Raw genomic sequence first — 25,749 nt, 5'->3', positions numbered from 1 at the left:
GATGAAAGCCGGATGCATGTCGGATTTTATGCGGTTGTCCAAACATCAGCATCTGGCAATGGTCATTGGCTCGTTTGTGTCCCACACTGCCATTATTGGGACGCAGACTTTTTTGATAGTGCATTAAATCTGGACCAAGAATGCTTCTGACGACTCCTGCGTGTACTTTCTATGTTTGAAAGCTCCATCGTAGCCGACTCGTCACAAGTGCACATCCACTTCCCTGTGAGAGCCCACTCCAAATGATATCATTGTGCCAGCAATTGTTGACTCAGCATTCCAACTTTCCGAGGTTGGTAAAATTAGTGCCCAGATTGCTGGGGGGAAACTGTAATGACTAGGGAAGGCAATGGCAAACCACCCTGTAAAAAGTCTGCTGTGAATACATTGTGAAAGCAGTTACCCCAGAGTCAAAAACGACTAGTGCTTGCACAAGGGACCTTTCCTTTCCTAAATGGGGGGGGGGGGGGGAGGCAGATCGCCTGCCTTTGCTGTCTCCTTGCCAGGTGGGGAGATGGCAAAGGCTGTTCCCAGGCTTCCCACTCCCCCTTTAAACACCCAGGTGGGGTGTTTAAATGTGGGGGAAAGGCAGATTGCCCACCTTTGCCTTCTCTCCGCCAGTCAGAGAGACAGCAAAGACAGCTCCCATGCTCCCCCCCCATTTAAACACCCCAGCAAGGGGGGGGGGAAGATGACCTGCCTTTGTGGTCTCCCTGCCAGGCGGAGAGATGGCAAAGAGAGTTCCTGTGCTCCCCCTCATTTAAACACCCTGGCGGGGTGTTTAAATGGGGACAGGGTAAAAGCTGGACTGGACCGGAACAGGTATCAAACAATGTAGACTGTCACAAAAAACGTAGACTCTCACTGCCAGGCAAAGAGACAGCAAAGAGAGCTCCCGGGCTTCCCCTTCCTGGCTGGGTGTTTAAATGGGGTGGGGAGGGGCAGATTGCCCACTTTTGCTGGCACTTTTTTTTTTAAGCCAAGTACGATATCCCAAGGTACTGCAATTGCATGAGTGAGTGCGGAATGCCATCTCAAAAAACGAGGTCCGGTTGAGACCTCTGATCAACCAACGACAGGACCGAAGCGGCTTAGAACTGAGAATGGAGGGATGTCTGATCAGGAATTTTGTTATAAAAAAGCTGCGGAGTATAATAGCGATGCATTAGAGATGGATTTAATGGTGAGTGTGACCGCGGCCCTAGAAATTTTGAAGCCATGGGGGGGGGGGGGAGAATCCTTTTTTTTTTGAGAGAGAGAGAGAAATTGGAGAGATTGAAATTGGGGGGATTGAAATATATCCTTACTTTCCCATAAAATCTAACATTTTATTGATTGAACACCATAAAATGCAACATTTCTAATGTAATGTGCATATAAAAGTATATTATTTGGCATATTCATAGAATTTACAACTCTGTAGGTTTTTAATAAAAATTGGAAATATACCCCATGCTTGAAAGAATTGCAAATTGCTGCTTTCTATGCTCACTTAGTAAAAAAGGTAAAGGTAGTCCCCTGTGCAAGCACTGAGTCGTTACTGACCCATGGGGTGACGTCACATCAGGACATTTTCTTGGCAGACTTTTTACGGGGTGGTTTGCCATTGCCTTCCCCAGTTATCTACACTTTACCCCCAGCAAGCTGGGTACTCATTTTACTGACCTTGGAAGGATGGAAGGCTGAGTCAATCTTACACATACCTTATTGTTTCCCATCTGAGAGGTAGTGCATAAAAGAATAGAAATACTTTGATACAACCACAATAGGTATGGCTACCAGCATATTTGGATACCAAGTTAAACTTTATAACATTTAAAACACTTAACTGTTTAATAAGGTATTGTCATTAAACACATTATCACATAATTGTTGCCAATATCATTCACATTTTTTAAAAAAGTATTCTTGAAAATGTGTTGTGTTTAACTACAGTATACATTGGTATTTTATTACCTAGACTGTCTTACATAAAATTTTTCATGCTATACATTTTAAGTAAACCTTTGTCTTAAAAAGCACTTAATCTCGAAAAGAAAACAACTATTTTGAAGGGTTTTTTTAGTGCTCCCCCAAATCTCCCAGTTTTTCCATTGGAAAAGTTTTTTTAAAAATCAGGGGAAAAAACACATTTTTAATTTTTTTTCTTTTCTTTTTTGCAGGGTAGGGGGAGAACTTCACTTTTCTAGCATTACCATAATGTAATGAGAAGAGCCAGATGTAAAAGTGTGTGGGAGGGAACGAACTTTTCCACAAGAGGTGTAGAAACTCAGTCATGCCTCTGGGACAAGATAGACATGTATGGAAATAGTGCTTCCATAAAGTCTGTGCATTCAAGGTTTTTTCCTGAATCACATGTGAGCAACTGATCACATGGTTCAGGCCTGCAAATTTTGGACTTGACATGCATAAGTCTTATAGAAACATTATGCCCACACATGAACAACTAGTAGGTAGCGTAGGAATGCTGGACTTTAAACTCACTTCCCCTTCATGCATAGTTTTTACTTACAAAAAAAACTTTGTCAGTCTTAAATAAAAGGGCTTAAGCTAATGTGCAGAGAATCTTTAGTGGAAGTATTCTCTGAAAGTTGTTGTTAAAAGATGTCCAGAGAAAGAACATTACGTAAGAACATAAGAGAGGCCAGGTTGGATCAGGCCAATGGCTCATCCAGTCCAACACTCTGTGTCACACAGTGGCCAAAAAACTCAGGTGCCATCAGGAGGTCTATCAGTGGGGCCAGGACACTAGAATATAGGGTTGCCAAGTCCCCACCTTCCTGTAGCAGCAGAAGAAGAAAAAGAAGACATTGGATTTATATTCCGCCCTCCACTCAAGAGTCTCAGAGTGGCTCACAATCTCCTTTATCTCCCTCCCCCACAACAAACACCCTGTGAGGTGGGTGGGGCTGAGAGGACTCTCACAGCAGCTGCCCTTTTAAGGACAACCTCTGCCAGAGCTATGGCTGACCCAAGGCCATGCTAGCAGGTGCAAGTGGAGGAGTGGGGAATCAAACCTGGTTCTCCTAGATAAGAGTCCGCACACTTCACCACTACACCAAACTGGCTCATGGCAGGGGACTTTCACACACATGTGATGCACGCGTGCAACACAATGACGTCACTCGGAAGTGACATCATCAAAATGATGGTGCACATGCGGGCCGCTCTAGGTGTTTCCGGGAAAACTCTATGGTTTTCCCAGATGCTCTAGCCATTTGGGAGGTAATGGCCAGTGGTAGCTCTCCAGACGTTTTTTGCCAACAGCTCCCATCAGCCCCAGCCAGCATGGCCAATGGCTGGGGCTGATGGGAGTTGTAGGCAAAAAACATCTGGAGAGCTACCGTTAGCCACCCCGCCATAGAGTTTTACCTCCCAAATGGCTAGAGCATCTGGGAAAACCATAGAGTTTTCCTGGAAATGCCTAGAGCGGTTCTGTGTGCACGCCACCATTTTGATGACATCATTTCATGGTAATGTCATCATGCCAGCAATGTAGGGGGAGGTTCCCTCCACTGGCCCAATGTGGGCCGGCGAGTTGGGAACCTCCTGAGTGGGGGAACCCCCACCTGGATCAAGGGCTTGGCAGCCCTACTAGAATCCTTCCCACTGTGCCCCCCAAGCACCAAGAATACAGAGCATCACTGCCCTAGACAGTAAGTAAGTAAAGTAAATTTATTTTTGTATCCCGCCCTCCCCCGCCAAAGGCAGGCTCATAGCCGCTGTGGCTGTGGCTAATAGCCGCTGATGGACCTCTGCTGCATTTGTTTATCCAATCCCCTCTTGAAGCTGTCTATGCTAAGCCATACTAGCAAGATCATTCTTTTAATTAAACTAATTGTTTCAAGCTTTATCCTTGGACTGAATTTTGCCTGAAAACTAAACTTCTTACTTCTGTCATTAATGACAACATAAAGTAGGGAAGGTTGTAGATCTTCACACACAAACTAGGATAAACTCCAGGATGTGCACTGTAAAATGACCAGAGGAAGGAAGGTTGGCAGGAAAGCATAGCCAAGATTTATATAGGAGTTGTGATTTTTGTCTAGCCTTGATAGAAGCCAGAGAGAAGAGCCTGAATCTCATAAAAGTAATTGAAACAGGAGACCTGTGATGGGCTGCCAGAATACTTAAGAAGAGGTCATTAATGATCTTGGACATCAAGGCTTCATTGTGGTGGGGGGAGAGGAGTACAGATGGGAAGCAAAAAAAAGAAAGAAAAGAAAGGATAATCTGTAGGGGAAAGAAGTCTCTGCAATGCAGGCTGACCACACGTTCTAGGGCTTCAAAACAAAACAGACAAGAGGATGTAAGCTTGGATGGGGTGGAATATTTAATTAGTTTTTCAGGCCTCCTTGACCCTGAATATAGACAGTTGTTCAGACAGTGGGTGTGAGACACAGACAAAAAAGGATCTTAATTTAATCTATTGTCTACCCTCTAAAAAGGAAAACAAAGAACTTCCTTTGGTGGTGTGCTTGAGCTTACATCTTGCTATAGACCTTGCTGTTACTATTGTAATTGAAGGCATGCGTTTGTACATATTTGGGCGAAGCGGTTGCTACTGCTACCCCTTGGTGGCTCCCACGCCAGTCTGGGCATGTGTAAAATTTTCTGCCTATATAATATGCAAGTAACAGCTTCCATAGGACTAAACATTATTTGCACGTAATGTATATATGCTTCCAGGGTGTTCCCTCTGGGTAGGATACATGTTTCTGGACCAGAAACATGAATTACTGAAACAGGCTTTCTTATAAATGAATAGATACTTGAATGGGATTGGGATTAGTGTTCAGGGCTGGTCTTTTCTTACTGCTACAGGGCATGGTATATTATTTTTAATTATAACCCACATTGAGTTCCTTATTCAGAGAAAGATGGGTTAAAAATGCCATAAATACACCAGTATTCAAACGTTACCTTCTGACCAAGATAAAACTATTTACTTTTACTTCGTGTGGTTATTTAACCATAAACTTTCAAACAGCCATTAAATTGGTTTTTAGCAAGGTCTGATAACTTTCTTTTATATAAAATTTATTTAGATCTTATTGAAGTCAGCAGGTTTTCTAACTGGTATGTAGTGGGAGTAATCTTTTGCTCAGTATGTGCCCTCTCTCCAGGTAGAAAATGATGTATTATTAGGCACAATATTAGGTTCATCTGTTCGTGGGTACCCCTTGGTCCTCTGTCTAGTACATTTTTTTCCTGGTCTTCCTCCAAGGAGCTCAGGGTGGCTCTCCTTTCTTTATTTTATCCTCATAGAAACCACTGTGTGACTGGCCTAATATTATCCAGCAAACTTCATGGTAGGGTGGGGGTTCCCAGATCATAGTCTAGCACTCTAAGAACTATACCACAGTGGTCGTTTTCGCACTCACCTTCCGCCGGCGCGACCCCCCTCTTCACCGCGCAGGATCTGCGCGGATTTCGCACTAAACGCTGCGGAGCAGCCAGAAAAGCCGGAAGCTCCCGTCGCAAAAGCCGCGCAAACGCCAAACTGCTTTTTGGCGGTTTCAGTTTGAGCGGCTTTTGCACCGGGAGCTTCCGGCTTTTCTGGCTGCTCCGCAGCGTTTAGTGCGAAATCCGCGCAGATCCTGCGCGGTGAAGAGGGGGGTCGCGCTGGCGGAAGGTGAGTGCGAAAACGACCAGTGTCTTTCGGTCCTGGCACAGGGGCTGAAAGCACAGGGATGAAAGCAATCATAAATACAGATGAACCCATTATTTGTCCATTTCATTTGTTCCTGTTGTCTGAAGAGACCCTGGATAAGATTATATAGACTAAAGCCATTTATGGTGCTATCCTAAACAGAGTTGTGGCCTTCTAAGCCCATTGATTTCAGAAAACTTAAAAGAGTGTACCACAGCTAAGAAGAGTTTCTGAAAGGTAGTCTTGGTGGTCTGCAGTAGAAGAACTAGATTTGATTTCAGCGGCATCTTTGAGACCAACAAATATTTCGAAGTTTAAGCTTTTGATAGTCAAAACTCCATTCTTCAGATCCAAAGGTTATCTGATGAAGGGAACTTTCACTCTCAAAAGCTTATATTCCCCCAAACTGTTGATCTCTAAGGTGCTACTGGACTTGAGTCTAGCTCTTTTACAATTTAGGGTGGCATCATTAGTATTTAGAAGGTCATCTATCGCTAAGGTTGCCACATTGTGTGGCTTTTACTCAGAATCTGTGCATGGCACCTGATACCATTAGTTGCAGCAGATCCCGTTTTCATTTGGAGGGGAAAAAAGAACTTAGATCCAGAGATAAAATAAAAACATATTCATATTAGCCTTTTTGTCAAAAGGAGTTCATGACAGTTCTTTGGGTTCAGTTAAGTGGCTCATGTTGTGGATTGCTACATTAACCTGGGGTTTTATAGCCAGTTTCTTTAATAGTTTATGCAGAGAAGCTCTTAAATATTGTATGTCAGGAAATACTCAAGGGGTTTAAGTCTGCAATAATATGAGGGCGTGTTTGGAAGCCTGTCCTAAAATGGATAGAATTTACTTTTGAATAAGTTTTTATTGGACTTTAAGAAACCTAAAACTTACTTTAGCAGGCTATGAGAGCCAGTTTGGTATAGTGGTTAGGAGTGCAGACTCTAATCTGGAAGAACCAGGTTTGATGCCATACTCCACATGCAGTTTCTGGGTGACCTTGTGCCAGTCACAGTTCTTGCGGAGCTGTTCTGTTGTGGAGAGAGGAAGGGAAGGAGATTGTAAGCCGCTCTGAGACTCTGAGTGAAGGGTGGGGTATAAATCCAATCTCCTCCTCCTGCATTAGTGAAGGTTTAGCAGTGCAAGCTAAGGGGGATGTGTGTGTATTTTAGGATTACATTTTCCCAGACTTGAGACTTGGGTGAAAAAACAAAACAAACAGGAGCTCAGGAACTTCTCTGTGGACAGATACAAATCCTAGTATGTGCAGAGGGTCAAGTAAACAGCCCCTCGCCCAAGAGATGCCCGTCTTGCCTCTACCTTTTTGGTCCTGGCCCTGACCTGGTGGAATCAGCTCCCTATGGACATCCAGGCCCTACCTGGCTTGTTAGCCTTTCGTAGGGACTGTAAAACGGAGCTGTTCCGCCAGGTTTTTGAATGAGGTGATGAGCATCTATCTATTAGATCGGTTGGCCTCCCCCCTACTGTACTACTGTACTGTGGTACTATTCTTCTGCACTATTCTGTAGTACCATTCTGCCATGTCATCTTGCTCGACCGTCCTGTTGTACTTTACTAAATGTTGTAATTGGTTTTTATTGTGATGTTATTGTAATTTTACTGTGATTTTATTACTATTTAAGATGTACTCCACTCTGAGCCTCCAAATGGGGAAATGGGTGGAATATAAATAAACTAATAATAATAATAAAGATAAGATACCTGTGATCTTCCCCAACTTTTTGTGGTAGCCAACAAGTACAAAGCTATGATGATACGAAGCAACCACTAGATAATACAATAAATGAGCTTGATTTGTGTAATCAAATAATATACATAATATGCAGATTAGGTTACTAGAATTGGGGAGATTTGACTGCAGCAACTTTGTCACTCATTTGAGCATTCTAAACAGTGGTTTCCTCTCTACCCCTTTAATATTTTTGATATACCAGTTTAAATGGTGCTGTCTTGGAAACTGTTGAAATGTTGATACACCCTGGCTACATTTAGCAGCATAGCACATATACCAGTATGTGCCATTTCTTTCAACAGCAGTCAAACTAGTCACTGAGTGTTGTAGTGCATGTATATGTGTGTGTGTTGGGGGGAGCATGGTGTTGTTTGCAATGTCTTTTATAAGCATCTGCAAGTGATTACTTTGCATACGTTGTTGTTGGCTAGAAAAGGATATAAACTTCTGCCTCCAGAGGGAAGGGAATTATTTTAGGTTTCAAGGCATGTTGAAATCAACAGGGTGTTGAAGTGCTGTTTGTAATTCTCAGAGTATAAAATGGATCTGAAGAAGTCATAGGGAGTTTATAGACGGGTTTAAGGTCTTCCCTAGCCAATCTGAGCACAGATTTGTTGTTTTTTAAAATGTATTGACCTGGCTAATGGAACCAAAGGCATCCTTTAGATTTTAAGGGATTTCTTCTTCTTTCTTCTCTTCTTCTTGATGGCTCCCAAATTGCATTGCATGGCTCAGCTGTCTCCCTTTCTTTTGCCCAACATGAAATGCACAGATCTTTGTTTCTGTTTGATCCATGTTATGCTTGGCAACTTCGTCAAGTGTGTTTGGACAGCTGAGCCCATTGCAGTGACATGTGAGAAACTGTCCTAAGGACACATGAATGGTTGGATCCAAACAGCTTTTATGGCGGTGGAAAAGAAAAGAGATCACACACAAAAAACCTGTCAAGCACCAGAAAAGTTGGTGATCATCAAAGAAGTTATAGTGGAGAACATGCCACCTGCATAGACAAAAGTTTTGTGGGACAGAGGCTGAAATGAGGGAAGAACACTTTAAAAAAAATCAAGGGGGAACCTTTAGAATATATGAATTGTACTGAATTTGCGCACATACTCACAACTTTAATTGTGTATGAAGGACAGTAGGTCTTCTAAGCTATGGTGGTTTATGCAGTTCAGTCAAGCATTCAGTAGGAGCTGAAACTAAATTCAAATCCCTTTTCTACCTGTGTACTTGGGCAAAACATTATCTGTTGTATAAATACTCTGTGAGTGTTTTCGCACTCACGTTTTACTGGCGCCACGACCCTCCTGACGCCGGCGAATCTGCATGGATTTCGCAACAGAAGCGCCGGCGCTCCCAGAAGCGCCGGCGCTTTCCGTCGCTAAGCCAGCGCAAACGTTTTCCTGCATCTTTGCGATTTCCGTTTGCGCTGGCTTAGCGACGGAAGTAGCCGGCGCTTCTGGGAGCGCCGGAGCTTCTGGTGCGAAATCCATGCAGATTCGCCGGCGTCAGGATGGTCGTGGCGCCAGTAAAACGTGAGTGCGAAAACGGCCTGTGTCTAAATTGTGTGACAATAATACTGTAAAAACACACCAGTGATAGTGAAGTAACACTAAAAATGTGTAATAGGTCAACACTAAAATGTGTAATAGGTCAACACTAAAATGTGTAATACATCAATAGTAATATCCTGAATCAATAGTAATATCCTGAATTACACTAAAATGTTTAATATCCTGAATCCTGTGTGCCCAAACAATGCTTCAGTTGAAGCTCTGCTTCAGTTCCTGAAGGGTCAATACAGTAAGGACTTTTAAAAATCTTTTGAAATACACTCTGTTTAGATTTTCCTGCCTACAGGCAGCTTCCTAGGCAGCAGCTTCAGCTAGACTGGAAGAGAGGTTGCCTGGGTGTGACCTTGAGTTAATGTTTCCCTGTAGAAGCTAGACTACAGAAACAAAAGTCACTGTACAGTAAACCTATTCCTGGATGGCATCAGGTAGTGTGTGGAAAACTACACCACTGAATATTTCTCATGTGCACACATGCGCTCACACTCATGCAAAGACACACACAGAGACACATTCAAACATTCACACACACACAAAGGTCTCTGACTGGCTTTCTATGGGCAGGGAGTTTTCACCCGATGGAAAAACATTCAAACATGAAGCATGGCCCAGCATTCTTGAAATCCTGTGACCAGGAACAATTTAAGTATATGGTCTGGAATTTGTTTCAACAGTCCTTGACTGTTGGTGTATATTTTTACACCTGCTGCCTGAAGGCTATTGTATCTGTTTCATGAATAATTTTACTCCATAGTTTTGCCTGTTAGTGCTGTTTGGGGTTTTTTTTTTGGTGTATTGGGCAATGTGGAGCAAATTATTTCTTCATAATAGAGGGCATCGTACAATATAGATAAAATCAGAAAAGAGCAAGAGTCCAGCAGCACTTTAAAGACTAACAAAATTTGTGGCAGAGTTAGGCTTCCCAAACCTCCCGCTCTGGCGGGAGACTTCTGGGTTCGCAGCCTCATCTCCCGCTCTTCAAAACTCTGGAAGCGGGGGTGGGGGGTGGAGGGGGGGGAGAACATACCTTTAGGCTTCATGTTGTAGAGCTCCTGAGCCGTTTGCAAAATGTCTGCCCCTTTAAGGCTGGGCAGGAAGCAGGAAGCAGGAAGGGCTTCTGAGAACGGCCCCTCCCTTTCTTTTGCTTTTGTTTTCACAGGAAGTAGAGTTGTAAGTGTGTGTGTGTGTGTGTGTGTGAGAGGGAGGGGGCAGGGGATTCCCTAGTTTGGAGGCCCTCCCCCCCCTTTAGAAAGCGGGGGGGGAGGGAAATGTCTACTGGGCACTCTATTATTCCCTATGGAGAACGATTCCCATAGGGAATAATAGGAAATTGATCCGTGGGTATTGGGGGCTCTGGGGGGGCTATTTTTTGAGGTAGAGGCACCACATTTTTAGTATAGCATCTAGTGCCTCTCCCCAAAATACCCCCCAAGTTTCAAAACGATTGGACCAGAGGGTCCAATTCTATGAGCCCCAAAATATGGTGCCCCTATCCTTAATTATTTCCTCTGGAAGAAAGGCATTTTAAAAGGTGTGCTGTCTCTTTAAATGTGATGGCCAGAACTCCCTTGGAGTTCAATTATGCTTGTAACATCCTTGTTCTTGGCTCCACCCCCAATGTCTCCTGGCTCCACCCCCAAAGTCCCCAGATTTTTCTTTAATTGGACTTGGCAACCCTAGGCAGAGTTTGAGCTTTCATGAGTCACTACTCACTTCTTCAGATATCTGAAGAAAAAGCTCATGCCCTGGCACAAATTTCATCAGTCTTTAAGGTGCACTGGACTCTTGCTCTTTTCTACTCTACAGAAAGACTAACATGGTTACCCATTAGGGTGTCCAGTCCCCAGATGAGAGCGGGGGATCCCTTGATTTCATGGACTCTTGCCCTCCTCCAGCCAACTGGCCAGCAGAGGAAAGCCCTGCTCCTAACAGCCGTAGCCCTGCATGATGTCCCCAATGTGTTAATGTCACGTAGAAGTGATGTCATCATGCCAGGGACACTGGTTTTGGGGCACTGCTCTAGTTTGGAGGCAAAACTCTATGGTTTGAGCCCAATTTTGCCATAGAGCTTGCCCAAAAACCAGAGTGTCACTGCATGGTGTCCCTGATGTGAGGACATCACTTCTGTGTGATGTCATCACATCAGGGACATTGTGCAGGGTGACTATGCCTCACCGCCCTCTCCTTGAAAGCTTCCCCCCGCTCCTCACCAGAGATGAGGTAAGACCTGGAAACCCTGCCCATCTTTTTCTAAGATACAATTAAGCATTTATTTACTTTGGAAGCATGGATTTTGCTTTTAAAGGCTTAACAAGTTTGGGACTTTTGAAGAATTGCATGGGGAGGGAGCAAGAGAACAGTTAGGAAATTCCCCTCTAATCCAAATCTCCTGTGCCAGAATACTATAAACTTTTAGGGTTTTGATAGTAGTATTTCTTCATATCTTTCTCCGCTTTCTTCCTACCTACACGAACTGATATTTAATGTTCTTGTTGCATTAAGGATGCTCAGTGCACGCCAGACTTTTTAAAAATTTACAAATGATTGTTTTTCTGCATGCCTTGGCGTTCCTTTCCCCCTGGTCCCCAGGTATGCATAGATCTGGGCAGCATGGGAGCCCCTTTTGCTGCCTTCATGATAAGTACTCTTAAAGCTAGCCATTAGAAAGAACAAGATGCGGACCATGGAGAATTGCAGGCTGCAATTTGTAAATCCCAGTTACAGGATTCTGTATATCCTCAGCAGCTTGAACAGACCGTTTTCCTCCCCCACCTCACCTTTTCCCTTTAACTGACATTCAGCCACTGTCAACATTCCTGCCCTCTGGAGCATATTCAGTTTTTATCAGGCTGCTTATAGGACTTAGAAAACCTTATTTTTCTGCATATTGGGGGAAAACCCAAAATATGTATTTTCTATGGATGGCCCAGTTTTGTTGCTTTCATGATTGTACTGGGATGATGGGCAGGGGTGGGAGACTTTAGTAACTGAAGCAATGATGATGTTTATGCTGGTTTGCAACTTGATTTTTGTTTCTTTTGTTTCTTTTGTTTGTTTTGCTTTCTTGCAATAGTCCCACCTGCTATTAAAGGAGGAAATATTACCACTGAGGTCTCGACATTGCTAAACAGTGCTATAAAGCTGGAGTGTGAGACAAGGGGAATCCCAGGCCCTACAATAACATGGTATAAAGATGGACATCTAATTATTTCTAGCCCAGAAGCCCTTTACATGGAAAGGGGGCAATTCCTTCAGATCCCTCGTGCTCAAATCTCCGATTCTGCTAAATACACATGCCAAGCAACAAACATAGCTGGGACTGCTGAAAAGACATTTCAAGTGGATGTCTATGGTATAAAGATATTAGATATAATTCACTTTGAAGGGGATTGGTCTTGTCATTTTTCTTAATCTGTTTCTTTTGCTGTTTGTGGTGCTGGAAACTGGAATGTGCAACCTGACCGCTACAGGGCTTGCCCAAGTGACTCTTTATCTTCTCAGTTTGTCCACTTTTTGACCTGTTACTTCCTGCTTTAGGCTCTGAGGCAGTTCATACATAATCTGACATGGCTAATATGGAGAAATCATTCCTCATGCAAGCAATGAGTTTGTCTGAGTAGTGTAGCTTCTGAGATGATACACTCATGGAGGATCATGATGGCTCCATTCAGAAGTGATTTTCAAGTGTCTGGCACACCAAGCTCACAAAAATAGATGCTGCAATCTTTTAAGTGACTAGCATGGTTTGTATTCTCCTTCCCCCCACAGAACTATAACTGAGTTCTTTGTATATGGAAACCATGTTAGCTGGAAACTTAAATGTGCAGAAAGGACCACTGTTCACTCTAAGCTGAGTTAGCATGAGCTAGCTCACAGTTTTTTAGCCTCCAGCTCACACATTTTTGCCTTAGCTCAGAAAGGATGGCCCCAGAGCAAACTAATTCATGAAGTAGCCAAATTGCTCACTCACAACTTTAATGCCAGTAGCTCATGAAATAGAATTTTTGCTTACAAGACTCCACAGCTTAGAAGGAGCACTGTAAAGGACATGCCCATTCTCATGTACAATATCTTTCTGTGTTGCGTTATAAGGGCCATGGGAGAAGGGGGAACAGAGTACACAGAATTCCTGCATCCCAGATGGCTTTGAGGACCCAAGAAATAAGTCAGTACAACTTCCTTATTTTGTTCTCATGCCGTGAGAGCAAGGAAACAACAGAGTCTTGGGTTGCCAGTACTAGGTTGGGAAATTCCAGGAGATTTGGAGACAGTGCTAGGGGAGGGTGGAGTTTGAGGAATGGTGGCGGGGGGGGGGGAGTTTAGCTTTTGCCACAGAGTTCACTCACTGAAGCTGCCATTTTCTCCAGGGGAACTGATATCTGTAGTTTGGAGATCAGCTGTAATTTCAGGAGAACTCCCTTCCCCATGTAATGGAGCCTGTATGGTCTGGGCAGACAGCTTAAATCTCCAGGCTTCAGTGAGAGCTAGAATCCTCTCAAGGAATCCAAAGTTGATCACTTTATCCCTTTGCATGACTTGAAATCATAGGAAGTGCTTTCCTGAAAGCAAGAAAGAACTTTGATTCCTAGAAAGGATATTTCTTTTAAGGACTGAGTTACTTCCCTCCCTTCCTCAGCACGGACATGTGGGTATGTATCCCACACATGTCTAGATCACATTTTTTCATCTTCCTCTTCCCCCAGAGAGCTCAGGGATATCATGTATATGGTTACCCTCCATTTTATCTGCACTATAATCCTGTGAAGAAGGTTAAGCTGTGAAAGTGGCTGCCCCAAGATCACTCAGTAAGCTCCATGACTGAGTGGGGATTTGAATATATTTCCTGGCTTAGGTTAAATTGCTCACAGAACACTTCTTTTCTTTTCTCTTCCTCAAGTTCCTCCAGTCATTGAAGGTGACTCTGAAACAGCCCACAGCAAACAAGTTGTTGCTGGCAGTTCACTGGTTTTGGAGTGTAATGCTGCTGGCAACCCTCCTCCCCTGCTTACCTGGTTAAAGGATGGTGTTCCTGTGAAAATAAGTGACAATCTCCACATTGTGGCTGGAGGAAGGAAACTGGAGATCTTGAATGCTGGAAAGGATGACCATGGGCAATATGTATGTGTGGCTACTAGCATAGCAGGAGAAAAGGAGATCAAATATGATGTGGAAATCCTTGGTATGTAATCATTGTTGCATTAGCATTGTGTTTTCTGTTTAGCTTGTTCCCAAATTTCCATAAGTATAAGCAAGACTTGATTAAGTCTGTTCAGAATTTCTCTTGTCCCAATTTGTATTAATACTGCAATGGATAGGGCAGCAACCAGTGGGAGGGTTGGGGGAGCAGGGATATGGATGTGTGTGATGTCACCATCACTATGTGACTTCTGGGTACAACCCGGAAATGACAATGGATTACTCTAGGAATCATGATGGGTTACTCTAGGAATCACGATGGGTTATTCTAGGAATCATGATGGGCTACACATTGTCATTTCCAGGTTGCAACTGGAAGTGGTATGCCAGAGCGGAGGATGCCAGTGGGTTTTAAAAATTCTTTTCTCCAACCACCACAGGTGATCAGTGGGAGGCCTCCCACAATTTTAATAATAGACTGTTCCTCACATTTTGTACACATATGTTTGTTGATATCTCTGGGTAACAATGGACTCTCCTAGCCATTTGGGGCTACTCTTTCTCTAAAGTTCCCTTGGCTTGCATCGTCATGAGTCAGATTCAACTGTAGGATTGCAGGAATGCTGAAACTGATTGGCTCAACCTGAGAGTAGACAGAGGCAGAAGAGCTGGTGCTGCTTTGAAACCAATGTTCCTGTTTATGCTTTTGTAGTGCCTCCTCAGCTTGAACACAAATAGGTCATTACAGGTACCATGTAGGGATTTTGATTTCATGTAATAAAGTAACCATATCACCTATTAATTTTTTATTATTTAAACATTAACAGGCTCATGCTGTACCTGGCCCATATAATCTGCTCTACTGCTGATATTTCTTATTTAAAAATAACATGCTGTTACACTGCAGTGTTAGTCTTGTGCACTGACTATTAACATAGATCCAGGCAGGGGTGAAATTCTAACAGGAGCTCCTTTGCATTTTAGGCCACACCCCCTGATGTAGACAATCCTCCAAAAGCTTACAAAAAAGGGCCTTGTAAGCTCTTGGAGGATTGACTACATTGGGGAATGTGGCCTAATATGCAAAGGAGCTCCTGCTAGAAATCCACCCCTGGATCCAGGTGGGTAGCCATGTTGGGGTCAGAAGTAATAGAATAAAGTTAGAGTCCAGCGACACCTTTAAGACCAGTAAAGTTTTATTCATGGTATGAGCTTTTGTGCGCAAGGATGCTCCTTTTATCTGACAATTAAGAGTAAGACTAATAAGAAGATTATACATTCATCAGGCACAAATGATTCTGGAACACACTGGAAACTCATTGCCAATTTTCCAAGCCTTGGAAATTGTTTGAAGGTTTACAGCAATATATATCATTAAATAAATCCTTGTTATTTGATCCTTTAAACTTTTCGTGTTTTAAATCCCTAGTAGCAGAAGTCTTCAGTGATCTAATCTCCTATCCAAAGAAACTTTATAAAGGAAACTCAGTAAAGTTTTCCTTGAATTTTCCATCACTCAAGAAAGGGAGAAGCGGGAAACACTTTAAATATTGGTTTTTATTCTGGCACTATTTCTCACACATAAAACTGCCTTAAGCTGTATCAGGCCAAGGATCTGTCAACATCAGTATGTTCTATTCTGATTGGTAGCAGCCCTCCAGAGTTTCAGGCATAATCTCCTACCAGATCCTTATACCTGTAGATGTTGGGTATTGTACCTGGGGCCTTCTGCATGCAAAACACTGATTGTCTTGGCTTTCTGATTAGTGCCACCAAGTGTGGAAGGAGGAAATGAATCTTCAGACCATATTGTGATTCTTCACAGCCCTTTGGAGTTGGACTGTCCAGCCACAGGAACACCTTTGCCAGCAATCACGTAAGGAGCAGAAGGTTTAAATATAGCTTGACCATGGGCTAAAAAGAAAGGGACATGAAGATCCTGTATATGCCCCCTTTTCTCAGGGTGATATTGTCCTTTTCCTTTAATGGGAATGAAATACTCTTAACATAGTATAATCCAATTAGATTTTTTTGCATGTGCTAGATAGAAAAGAATTGCCTTCAGGAGGCAAAGCACAGATTCACCTAGACTCTCAGGCTCCAAAATGATCCAGAATTTCCTGAATATATATTCTCCCCCCTCCCAAAAAAGAGATTTCTTCTTGCTCTGTCCTTTGCACTCAAAATTTTCTGCAGAGGTTGTGAAATTGTGCACTGGGTTTTATGCCTTTTCTTCAAGAGTTTATTTTTTCCTCCCCAGTAGGGCTTGGAAAGCCAGCAGAGGAAAATGGAAATTTGAGTGTATGTAAAAAGCCTAAGGGTATATATAGGGTTGACAGCTCTGCGTTAGAAGGTAACTGGAGAGCTGGGGTTGAAGCCTGGGGAGGACAGGGTTTGAGAAGGCGAGGGACCTCAGTGTGCTGTAATGCCATAGAGTTCACCCTCCGAAGCAGCCTGGGGAACTGATCTCTGTCGTCTGGAGACCATTTGTAATTCAGGCAGATTTCTAGACTCCAGCTGGATGCTGGCAACCCTAGGAGCATATGTTGAACAAAAGGTTGTTACCCCTTATTGTGAGGCAGGAGTTTGCAGGGCCCTCTGTCCAGAACCAGTCACAGGCTAAGTACCAAGGACTAAGTCTTTCTTCTGACTTAGTCCACCAACAATTTTTCTCCCATCCATTTTAATTTTTGATCTCCCTTCTTTTTCTCTTTCAGAACACTCTTCCCATCTTTCCCTGCTTGTCATTTTTTTAATTAATTTTTATTGAACACAGATATAATCCATTTGAAGAAGTGCAACTTGATAAAGGAAGAAGAGTTAATATATGCACATATCTGGGTCAGCCTAGAGTGATGCATTCAGACCTAGAATGTGCATTCTCTAGCTCAGCATCCGTTAGTAGTTTGGCCTGAAAGAACTGGAAGCTGAAGCCTAACATGCAAAACGCACCAGTTTGTGCCAGTGCTTCTGTGGTGTACTGGTTAGGGTGTTGAACTCGGATGATGGAGGTTTAGACTTCCAGTCTCCACTTGCTGTAGAACATACAGGACCAGTCTCTTTGTATATAACTTATCTCACAGTGTTTACCACTCTAAGCTCTTTGGAGTAAAGGCTGAAATAAAACATGGTGGACTGGTTGTCAAGGCAAAGGAAAGAAAGAAAAAAAAGAGAGAGAGGTTCCTGGTATTTATAACAGTTTTGGCCAATCCAAGGCTTCATGGTGTGCTGGTCACAGAGGCTGATGTCATGCACTCCTCAGGAGAGCTCATGAAGCCATAATTACTCATTAGACTTGGTCTCAGCTCTTATCTCTGAGTCTCCTAGTTTATATTTTGTAAACAGGTGTTCTGTATGTCCTAAGGCATACAACCTTTTATGTGTTCTAAGGCATGTAGCTCATAAATTTTAGAGATCTGATTTCCGTTCTCTAGATGGTTGAAAAATGGCCAGCCCATTGAAGGTGGAGCTGGATATAAGATCTTACTCAATGGACGCAAGCTTCTCATCTCGCGAGCAGAAGTGTCAGACACTGGCCATTATCAATGCATAGCAACAAATAAGGCAGGGGATCACAAGAAAGAATTTGGTGTGACTGTGCATGGTACGTACTGTATAAAATGGTTTTTAAGAATCTTTTTGATGTTACCATTGCAGTTTGGGAGAGAAAATAGTGCAACTCCTGCTTCAAAAACCTCAGTCCACATGGGAGAAGTCCACACTGTGACTCCATCCCATGCTAGTGTTGCTCCAGTCAATTGTGCATTTGTGTGTGTGTGTATGCACACATGTCACGAACAGAAGCTACTGTGTTCTGAAAGTGATGTCAGAAGAAACTCTAATGTTAAGATATACATTAAATTTGTAACTGCCATCAAAGAGGAGGATAAGTCTATCATTGGGTACTAGCCATGGTGACTGAGGGAAACCTTCACTTTCAGAGGCACTAAACCTCTGAATCCCAGAGCCAGTAGGCGACATCAGAGAAAGGCCTCAGCCTCCATACCATGTTTTTGGCCATCCAGAAGAACTGGTTGGCCATAGGGTGAGACAAGATGCTGGACTAGATGGACCATTGGTCTGATCCATAAGGGCTCTTATGTTCTTATACAGGTGGAATTTCCTTTCCTATTTTTTATTTTATTTAGGGAACGTATGTGCTGTTTCTTGAGGCTGCTTCCAAGTGAAAGCAATACCATAAAATCATAACAATAATACATGTTCAATATAAAAACAAAACAAGTCATTAAAACACAATATTCTGGAGTACCTAGAGCAATTTACCCCTGCTACAATATTTTGTATTTCTCTACCCTTGCTCCATAATGTTGGCTGCTGATGTAAGGAAACTCAGACCTCCATGATGTCAAGACTCAAGACAGGGGCAAATTACCCTAATCATTAAAAGAGAAGGAATTAAACATGTGGTTGTAATTTTCAGTGGTAGTCATACATTCAATGTATCATTTAGCTTGGTCCTTAAGTGTAATCATTGCAAGGTGTTTGCTTGACTTTTTCTGACTATATGCAGGTCTATAGTAGCAGGATGACTCACAAGAACTAATCTGATGCAGTTCACTGAAATAATTAATCTAGTACAATATTATAATTTGAAGCTACTGCATAAAGTTCTTTATTGGTTTCTGCAGTTCCTCCAGCAATCAAATCCACTGGGCCTTCTGAGAGATCTGTAGTCATACACAAACCAGTAAAACTGCAGTGCATCGCCAATGGCATTCCTACCCCTTCTATTACCTGGTTAAAAGACGGTAGACCTGTGAACACAGCTCGAGAAAATATAAGAGTGAGTACCAAGCTTTAACTCATTAACAGTTCTGACAATGAATGGCTGTTGCCCTATTGGTTTAGAGGAATCAGAGGCCAGAATTCTATTGGTGCAGAAACATACAACTTTTGAATGGCATAAAAATGGAATATGGTTTTATACAGAGAGCCAAGCTCGTCACTGCATTTTTAGCAACTTCAATACATAGTCTCCCATTTTTTTCTTTTCAAACATTTATGACATATTTTGAATATATTTTGTTTTATAGCTGTGTCCCAAAAGCCAATATCCTAATCTTTTTTGTAGGAAAACTGGGGTCAAAGGAGGAAAAGATCTATAGTGAGGAGTGCACTGATCAAGCAGGCCCAGGATCTAGAGATGCAGCATCTTGTAACCAAGCAGGGCTGCAAATTCTGCTTTGGGAAATTCTTGAAGATTTTGGGGATGGAGCCTGGGATGGGTGGAGTTTGGAAGGGGTGTGGGACCTCAGTAAGGTATTATGCCACAGATTCTACCCTCCAAAGAGCCATTTTCCCCTGGGGAACTGATCTCTGTTATCTGGAGATCAGTGGTAATTCTAGGAGATCTTCAAGTCCCACCTTCAAGTCCCACTTGCAGGCTGGTAGCCTTATAATCAAGTGTATGTATCTCCCCTATAAGAATGGGGCATAGGCCAGGGTATATGAGATAATACTTCCACCGTTGTGAAATACGCTTATCTAAGATCTTCTGATGGAGCCTTGCCTACAGTCTCAGGCTGACTAAAGGAGGGGTGGAGTTCTCCTGGTATTACAACTGATCTCCACATTACAGAGATCAGTATCCCTCGAGTAGAATTAGGGTTGCCAGCACCCAAGCGGGAGAAGGTGATCCCCTGATTTCACGGGGTCCTGCTTGCATTCAGCCAGCTGGCCAGTGGGGGGAAGCCCCGCCCCAACAGTCACCATCCAGGTGATTTCCCCAGCATGATGGTGACACTCTGGTATTTTGGACAAAACTTTTTGGAATTTACTGCTCCTGAAGGCCTGCCTGCACCCCTTCATTCTGGCAGCTAGAAGGAATCAAGCTTTTCAATGTTTGATTAAATTCCTGAAAAGACAATTGGAGTCTAATAAGCCTTTATATGTTGCTGCTTTTCCTTTTTCTCTTGATCTGCCTGTCAGTGTTTGCTCTCACTATATTTCTCGTGTGCAGCAATCTGATCTTTTAATATACATTTTTATCTATTTTAATTATGATATTTTTAAAAAAGAAATCTTGTTAGCTGCCTTGGTTCCCACACATACAGTGGAAAGATTGAGTATAAAAAGCTTTAAATTCATAAATAAACTCTCAATATAGAAAAAGGCCAAGTTCAAAAATAATAACCTGAATTTTAGTCTATCTAGATTCAAGCAAGCAAACATAATATAATGTTTATCCATTCTGCAAAATGTATCCTAAACTGCAATGTTAACTGTGAATTTCTGCATTTTTGAGTATCAGACCATCAGCTCCTCCTCCCAATACTATTATATCATGAAAGAAGAATAGGGGTTTATGGAAACTGTGCTAGTGTGTGTACATTTGGTTGTGGTGGAATTTATCATTTCATTGGTTCCTTGTTTTGCCATTGTTGTTCTGGAGCAGCTGGAATCTTCAGGCCGCATTCTGCAGATTGCCAAAGCCCTGGTGGAAGATGCTGGCAGATACACCTGTGTAGCAACAAACGCAGCGGGGGAAGCTCAGCAGCACATTCGGCTGCATATATATGGTAATGGTTTTCCCAACTAGTGGTTTAATATGTCCTACTGGTCATACCGTTCCCCTCTCACACAGTCAGTTTTTGTGTCCAGTTCCCCCTGTTTTGCAAGCATCTGAAAAGCTTTCAGCACCTCCAGTCACTTGGTTTAGCCTTTCACCACCATCTCAATAATCGCCTGTCTGTACTTATGGCCCAGTTCTCACTAAGATGGTAAACCTATATCTGGGCCATAAATTACTTCAGAATGGAAGTAATGGCTCCCATGATTCATTTCTCCACTACAAAGGAGGCCCGTCTAAAATCCACCAGGGATCGGGCCTTCTCAGTATCGGCACCTTATTGGTGGAACCAGCTGCCGGAGGAGGTGCGGGCCCTGCGGGACCTAGGGCAGTTCCGCAGGGCCTGTAAGACAGCCCTCTTCCGGCAGGCCTATAATACTGACTGACAAGGAAATCTTTTGGATGGAACAAAATGCATCTGTAGACCGCCGGTTTTTATCTATCTTGCTTTTATTAATTTATGGTTTTAATTTTACTTGTAAGTGTTTTAAATTGTAGTATTTGAATTATCATGTTGTAAGCCGCCCTGAGACACTTTGGTGCGAAGGGCGGGGTATAAATCCCAATATAAATAAATAAATAAATAAATACAAGAAAAGAGCTGTTCCATATACAACAGTAGTAAGTCAAAAAGAAGGCAAAACTGGACACTTTCCCCTTGACATATCCCCTCAGTGGGAACTAGGCCGGGGAATCTGCTGCTAGGCCAAACACATGCCTCCTGGATCTGTGTCCCCTCATGGCTGGTGAAATCTGGTGATGGAGCTCTCTGATAGGCATTGTCAATCTGTCCCTGGAGACAGGGGTCTATCCAAAGGGATACTGCTCTCAAAAAAGCCATTACTGGATTTTATTTTGGTAAAAAGGTAAATGCATAAATAACAAGAGTAATAATAACACATTTATTTTAGTAATGTACTTTTTCTGTGCCCCTCAGCATTGTGCATCCAAGGCAAAAAAAGCCATGCAAAATGGTCTGGTTTTGCACATGGGTCAGGGGATGCCTACCCCTAGACTGTAATATCTACTTCCCTGTCCAATAGAGACTCCATGTGTGTGATGTGAGGCATCCAAACTGCCCAAACATCCTACAAAAGAAGGTAGAAATCCAGTAAATGCTGGGTGCTCTGCATTTGGCAGCATATTCTTGTAGCCCTTTCTTTGAGTCATATCAACCTTTCCTTGCCCAGAAAAAGCTAGTATTTCTGTGACAAGATCATGGAAACGGCAGTGCACAGACCAAGCATGGAAAAGAGACTGTACTCAACACGACTGAACAATCTTTTTCTGCTTCTTTTTAGAGCCACCCAGTCTGAAGGATGCAGGGAAAATGATAAATGAGACTGTGGTGATGAACAATCCAATACAGCTGGAGTGCAAAGCATCTGGAAATCCTCTGCCAGGTATGTCTGTTGTAAAGTGCCATCAAGTCACAGTCAACTTATGGTGACCCCAGCAAGGGGCGGTCAAGGCAAATGAGAGGCAGAGGTAGTTTCCCGTTGCTTTTGCAGAGCCTTCCTTGGTGGTTTCTCTTTCATGTGCCGACTCTGTTTAGCTTTCGAGAGCTAATGAGATCAGGCTATACCATGCCTTCCCTCCCTTGCCAGGTATGGTTGTGTTGTGGAAAGTACTGTTAAGTCACAACTGACTTTTGGAGATCTCAAAGGGTTTTTAAGGCAAGAGACATTCAGAGGTGGTTTACCAATGCCTGTCTCCACATCATGACCATGGTAATAGTGGCCAGGGCTGACCTCCTTAGCTTCTGACAGGCTAGCTTTGGCTATCCAAGTCAGGGCCCATCAGTTATTCTCATCCACAAAAATGATTTTTTCATAATTAAACCATAATTAATCAAACTAGAATACATATTTAATTAAATTAGAATCCAGAATTAATTACTTAGAAATAATTTGGGGTATTGGGAAGAGGGAAACTGCACTTTACCAGCTAACCTTAGCATAGTTCTTTTGTACTCTGTAGGACAGCTGCTACAATAGAAGTTTGGGTCACAACTGTTGTGATCCAGCTATATTCTATTGCGGTCATTGCAGGGTCCATGAACATTCCATTTGCTCAGGATGCAATACTGTTAAAATATTTGCAGTTCAGCTTCTGTGAGAGAAGGGAAATTTGTGAGTTCGGCTAGGATTAAAGCCTCACACTGGACTGAAGTTGTTTTTAAATATGCATTAGAGATTGAGAAATAGCCTTCAGGTAACTGAGATGGCTGAAACAAGGTTGCAATGTATGAAATGCATCTTGCATCAAAAATATATCACATGAAGTGTGGATCTGCTATACACGGGGTGCCAGAACTGCTTTCTCCTTGGGGTTCTTTTTATTGAGTAAGGATGGATCCCACTGATTTACAAATTGGGCTTGTGGATTATGTGCTATGTGCTGAACTTCTTACACCTGGAAATCAAATTTAGAGACTGCAGGAGTGAGCCTGAAGGAAAGAATTCGGAAGTTGCTTTCTTGATTTCCTTGGCAGAAACAACATGCCATAAATGTGGACTAAATGGAATCTGCCTTGGGGGCCTGTTCTGTCTTTGCTGGCTCCTGCTTCCTCACCATTTCTTCTCACCCTGTAAATGTAGAAACAGATTTCAATGGAACTGGTTTACATATATATGTGCATAACTCCATTACTCAGCACTTGATGACTTGCAGCTGAGTTTGTGAACTGACTCCACTGACATAAGAAAAAAGCTTTTGTCTGTGGTGTTTTCTCTGTGATGTGTTTCCACACATGCAAGTCATCACTTCCTACAGTGAGTGATGAACATGTACTTCTTCTTTGAAAGCTGCCCTGAACTTTTCAAAGTATTTATTGTCATATGGTATGGCAAGAATCCTGAAACTGCTTCAAGAATTGTAATGACAAGTAATACTGGGCTGGCCTATGAATGAAATTCTGTCATAGTGTGTGGGGTCATGAACCAAATGACCTAGTGAGTAGACCAAGGGTTGGGTGGGTCACAAAAATAATGGTGAGCAATTTTTTTGACTCCTCTTGGTAATCTTCTTCGGGATCTCAAAAATAAGATGCTTCAGGCCAAAACAATACATAACATTTGGAAATGGATGACTGGTTCTCATTTGTGTACCAGTTTAGTAACAGCCTGAGGAGATTGGGGAAGACAATCTGGATTGGGCTGTGGCACTTGAGGCGGATGGTTTTCTAAAAATCCTTTTATCTCTGCTCTACTTTCTTGCTCTCATTTACCCTCCTGATGCTATTTGCCTAGCGAGACAAACACAACATGTCATATTTTTGAGGCAAATAGCCCTAAATTGGAAGAGAATTCAAACTAAAGCGTGTGAGGATGACAGATTCACTTCAATAAATTCATAACATTTGCCCATGCAACGATCCTGTGAGATAAATTAGTATTATTTCCAGTTATCCAGATGGGAAAATGAGGCCAAAAGACAAGAATTTACCAAGTCTATGCCCCAAAGACTTCATCGACCACTGTGGATTTGAGCAGGAATTGAATGTATCTTTGTATTGTGAATGATAGGAAGACTCAGTAAGAGAGTATCCCAAATTATTTTCCCTAGCTGCCCTCAGCAACCTTGATTCTGCAAGATTTATATCCAGTTTGGTCTTGGCAGTAAATAGAATTCTTTCATGCCTTCATCCTCTTTCTTAAGAGCTAAAAATAATGTGATAATAAGAGTTTAATGAATATTTCTTCCTATCTAAATATCAGGTTGTGATATCTTTGTGAAGATGGGGGCTGCAGTGCCATCTTCCCAACAGGCAACAGCTCAGGGAACTGGTGTTTGCTCCGCTGGGATGTTCATATCTTTACTGGTATAATTCTACAGCAGGGCAAATAATTCACTAGAGTAGTTACAGGTTGGGAAAAAATTTTTGAGCCCTTGCAGCAGAAGTGTGTATGCCTGGGGAGGGAGAGACTTTTGAATTCTCTCTGTGCCATGTAGTGGTATAATATAGAAACCCACAGAATATTTATTTCAATCTGGACAGCCTTGGATGCCATTTAAATATTATTTTCATTCCAGTATCATGTACATTTATATAGAATAACTACATTTCGTCCCTACTTCAGTCCCATTTGCTTGTTTTTCTCTGCAGTTATCACATGGTACAAGGATAACCGACCTCTTACCAGCACTGCCAGCATCAGTTTCTTGAACAGAGGTCAAATTGTAGAGATTGAGGGAGCCCAGATTTCTGACACTGGCATTTATAAATGCACTGTGGTGAATGCAGCAGGAATAGCTGAGCTGTTCTACAGTCTTCAGGTTCATGGTAAATATTACTTCATAAAAAGACAGGCTGGGGGTGGGGGTGGTGGAATACCTTTCTTAATTTCATCTGGTCTTTTGAAGTTTTATTGCATAAACTTAACATCTTCCAGGTACTTGTTAAAATAGTTTTCCATGAAGGCTTGGAGAAAAACAGAAAGCTCATTTTCTAGTTCTGCCATAATTCAAAATAGGAAACCATTCCATTTGGTACTTGACAGAAATATGCATTGGAGTCATGGATTTCGGAAGTTGCTGTTTCAGCAAGCTGCAAGATCAAATGAGATATCACCTCAGAAGATCCATAAACAGACCTGTAATTCTTAAAAAACCTGAATAACTGCTGTGGAGGCCCTTGATTCAGACTGCTACCATGGTGCAGGAAAGGGAATCTTCTTTCCCTTCCCATTCCATTTTCCAGCCTTAACCAGCCTCTATAGCTGGTATGCATTCTGTGGAGGATGGAGCAGACTGAGAAGCAAAAAGGGCCCTTCAATGGAGGGCAAGGAGCAAAACTAGGTCTCACTGTGGTGACTGCTCGTCTAGCCCACACAATGCCTGGACAGCCATCTTGCTCAAAGCAGCAGATGTTTGTCCACCCAATGTGGGATCAGGGTAGCTGGTTCACTCTCTGCTGCAGCCACTCACCTGCTCTGCATGGGGAGAAGGCTTTTGGCTCTCCACAGCTGCAGCTGGAAGGGTGACTGGCTTGCTACAGTGAGGATTGCAAAGGATGCTGGATCAATGCAACAGTACCAAC

General features: G+C 42.7%; 1 protein-coding gene across 1 annotated transcript in view; it reads left to right on the top strand.

Annotated features, from left to right (window-relative positions):
- The window catches only part of HMCN1 (hemicentin 1), a 286,027-nt gene that overhangs the window by 135,025 nt on the left and 125,253 nt on the right, over window positions 1–25,749 (top strand). The window contains exons 31-38 of the mRNA XM_060233046.1: window positions 12,057–12,335; window positions 13,881–14,162; window positions 15,887–15,995; window positions 17,554–17,723; window positions 18,769–18,923; window positions 20,535–20,658; window positions 22,010–22,111; window positions 24,817–24,993. Coding sequence (XP_060089029.1) covers window positions 12,057–12,335; window positions 13,881–14,162; window positions 15,887–15,995; window positions 17,554–17,723; window positions 18,769–18,923; window positions 20,535–20,658; window positions 22,010–22,111; window positions 24,817–24,993 — 1,398 coding nt within the window. The remainder of the gene's footprint in view (window positions 1–12,056; window positions 12,336–13,880; window positions 14,163–15,886; window positions 15,996–17,553; window positions 17,724–18,768; window positions 18,924–20,534; window positions 20,659–22,009; window positions 22,112–24,816; window positions 24,994–25,749) is intronic.

Source organism: Heteronotia binoei, chromosome 2 (genome assembly GCF_032191835.1).
Source record: "Heteronotia binoei isolate CCM8104 ecotype False Entrance Well chromosome 2, APGP_CSIRO_Hbin_v1, whole genome shotgun sequence".
In the NCBI taxonomy this organism is placed as follows: domain Eukaryota; kingdom Metazoa; phylum Chordata; class Lepidosauria; order Squamata; family Gekkonidae; genus Heteronotia; species Heteronotia binoei.
Note: the sequence above shows the minus strand (reverse complement) of the source record. Positions and strands in the feature narration are given on the sequence as shown.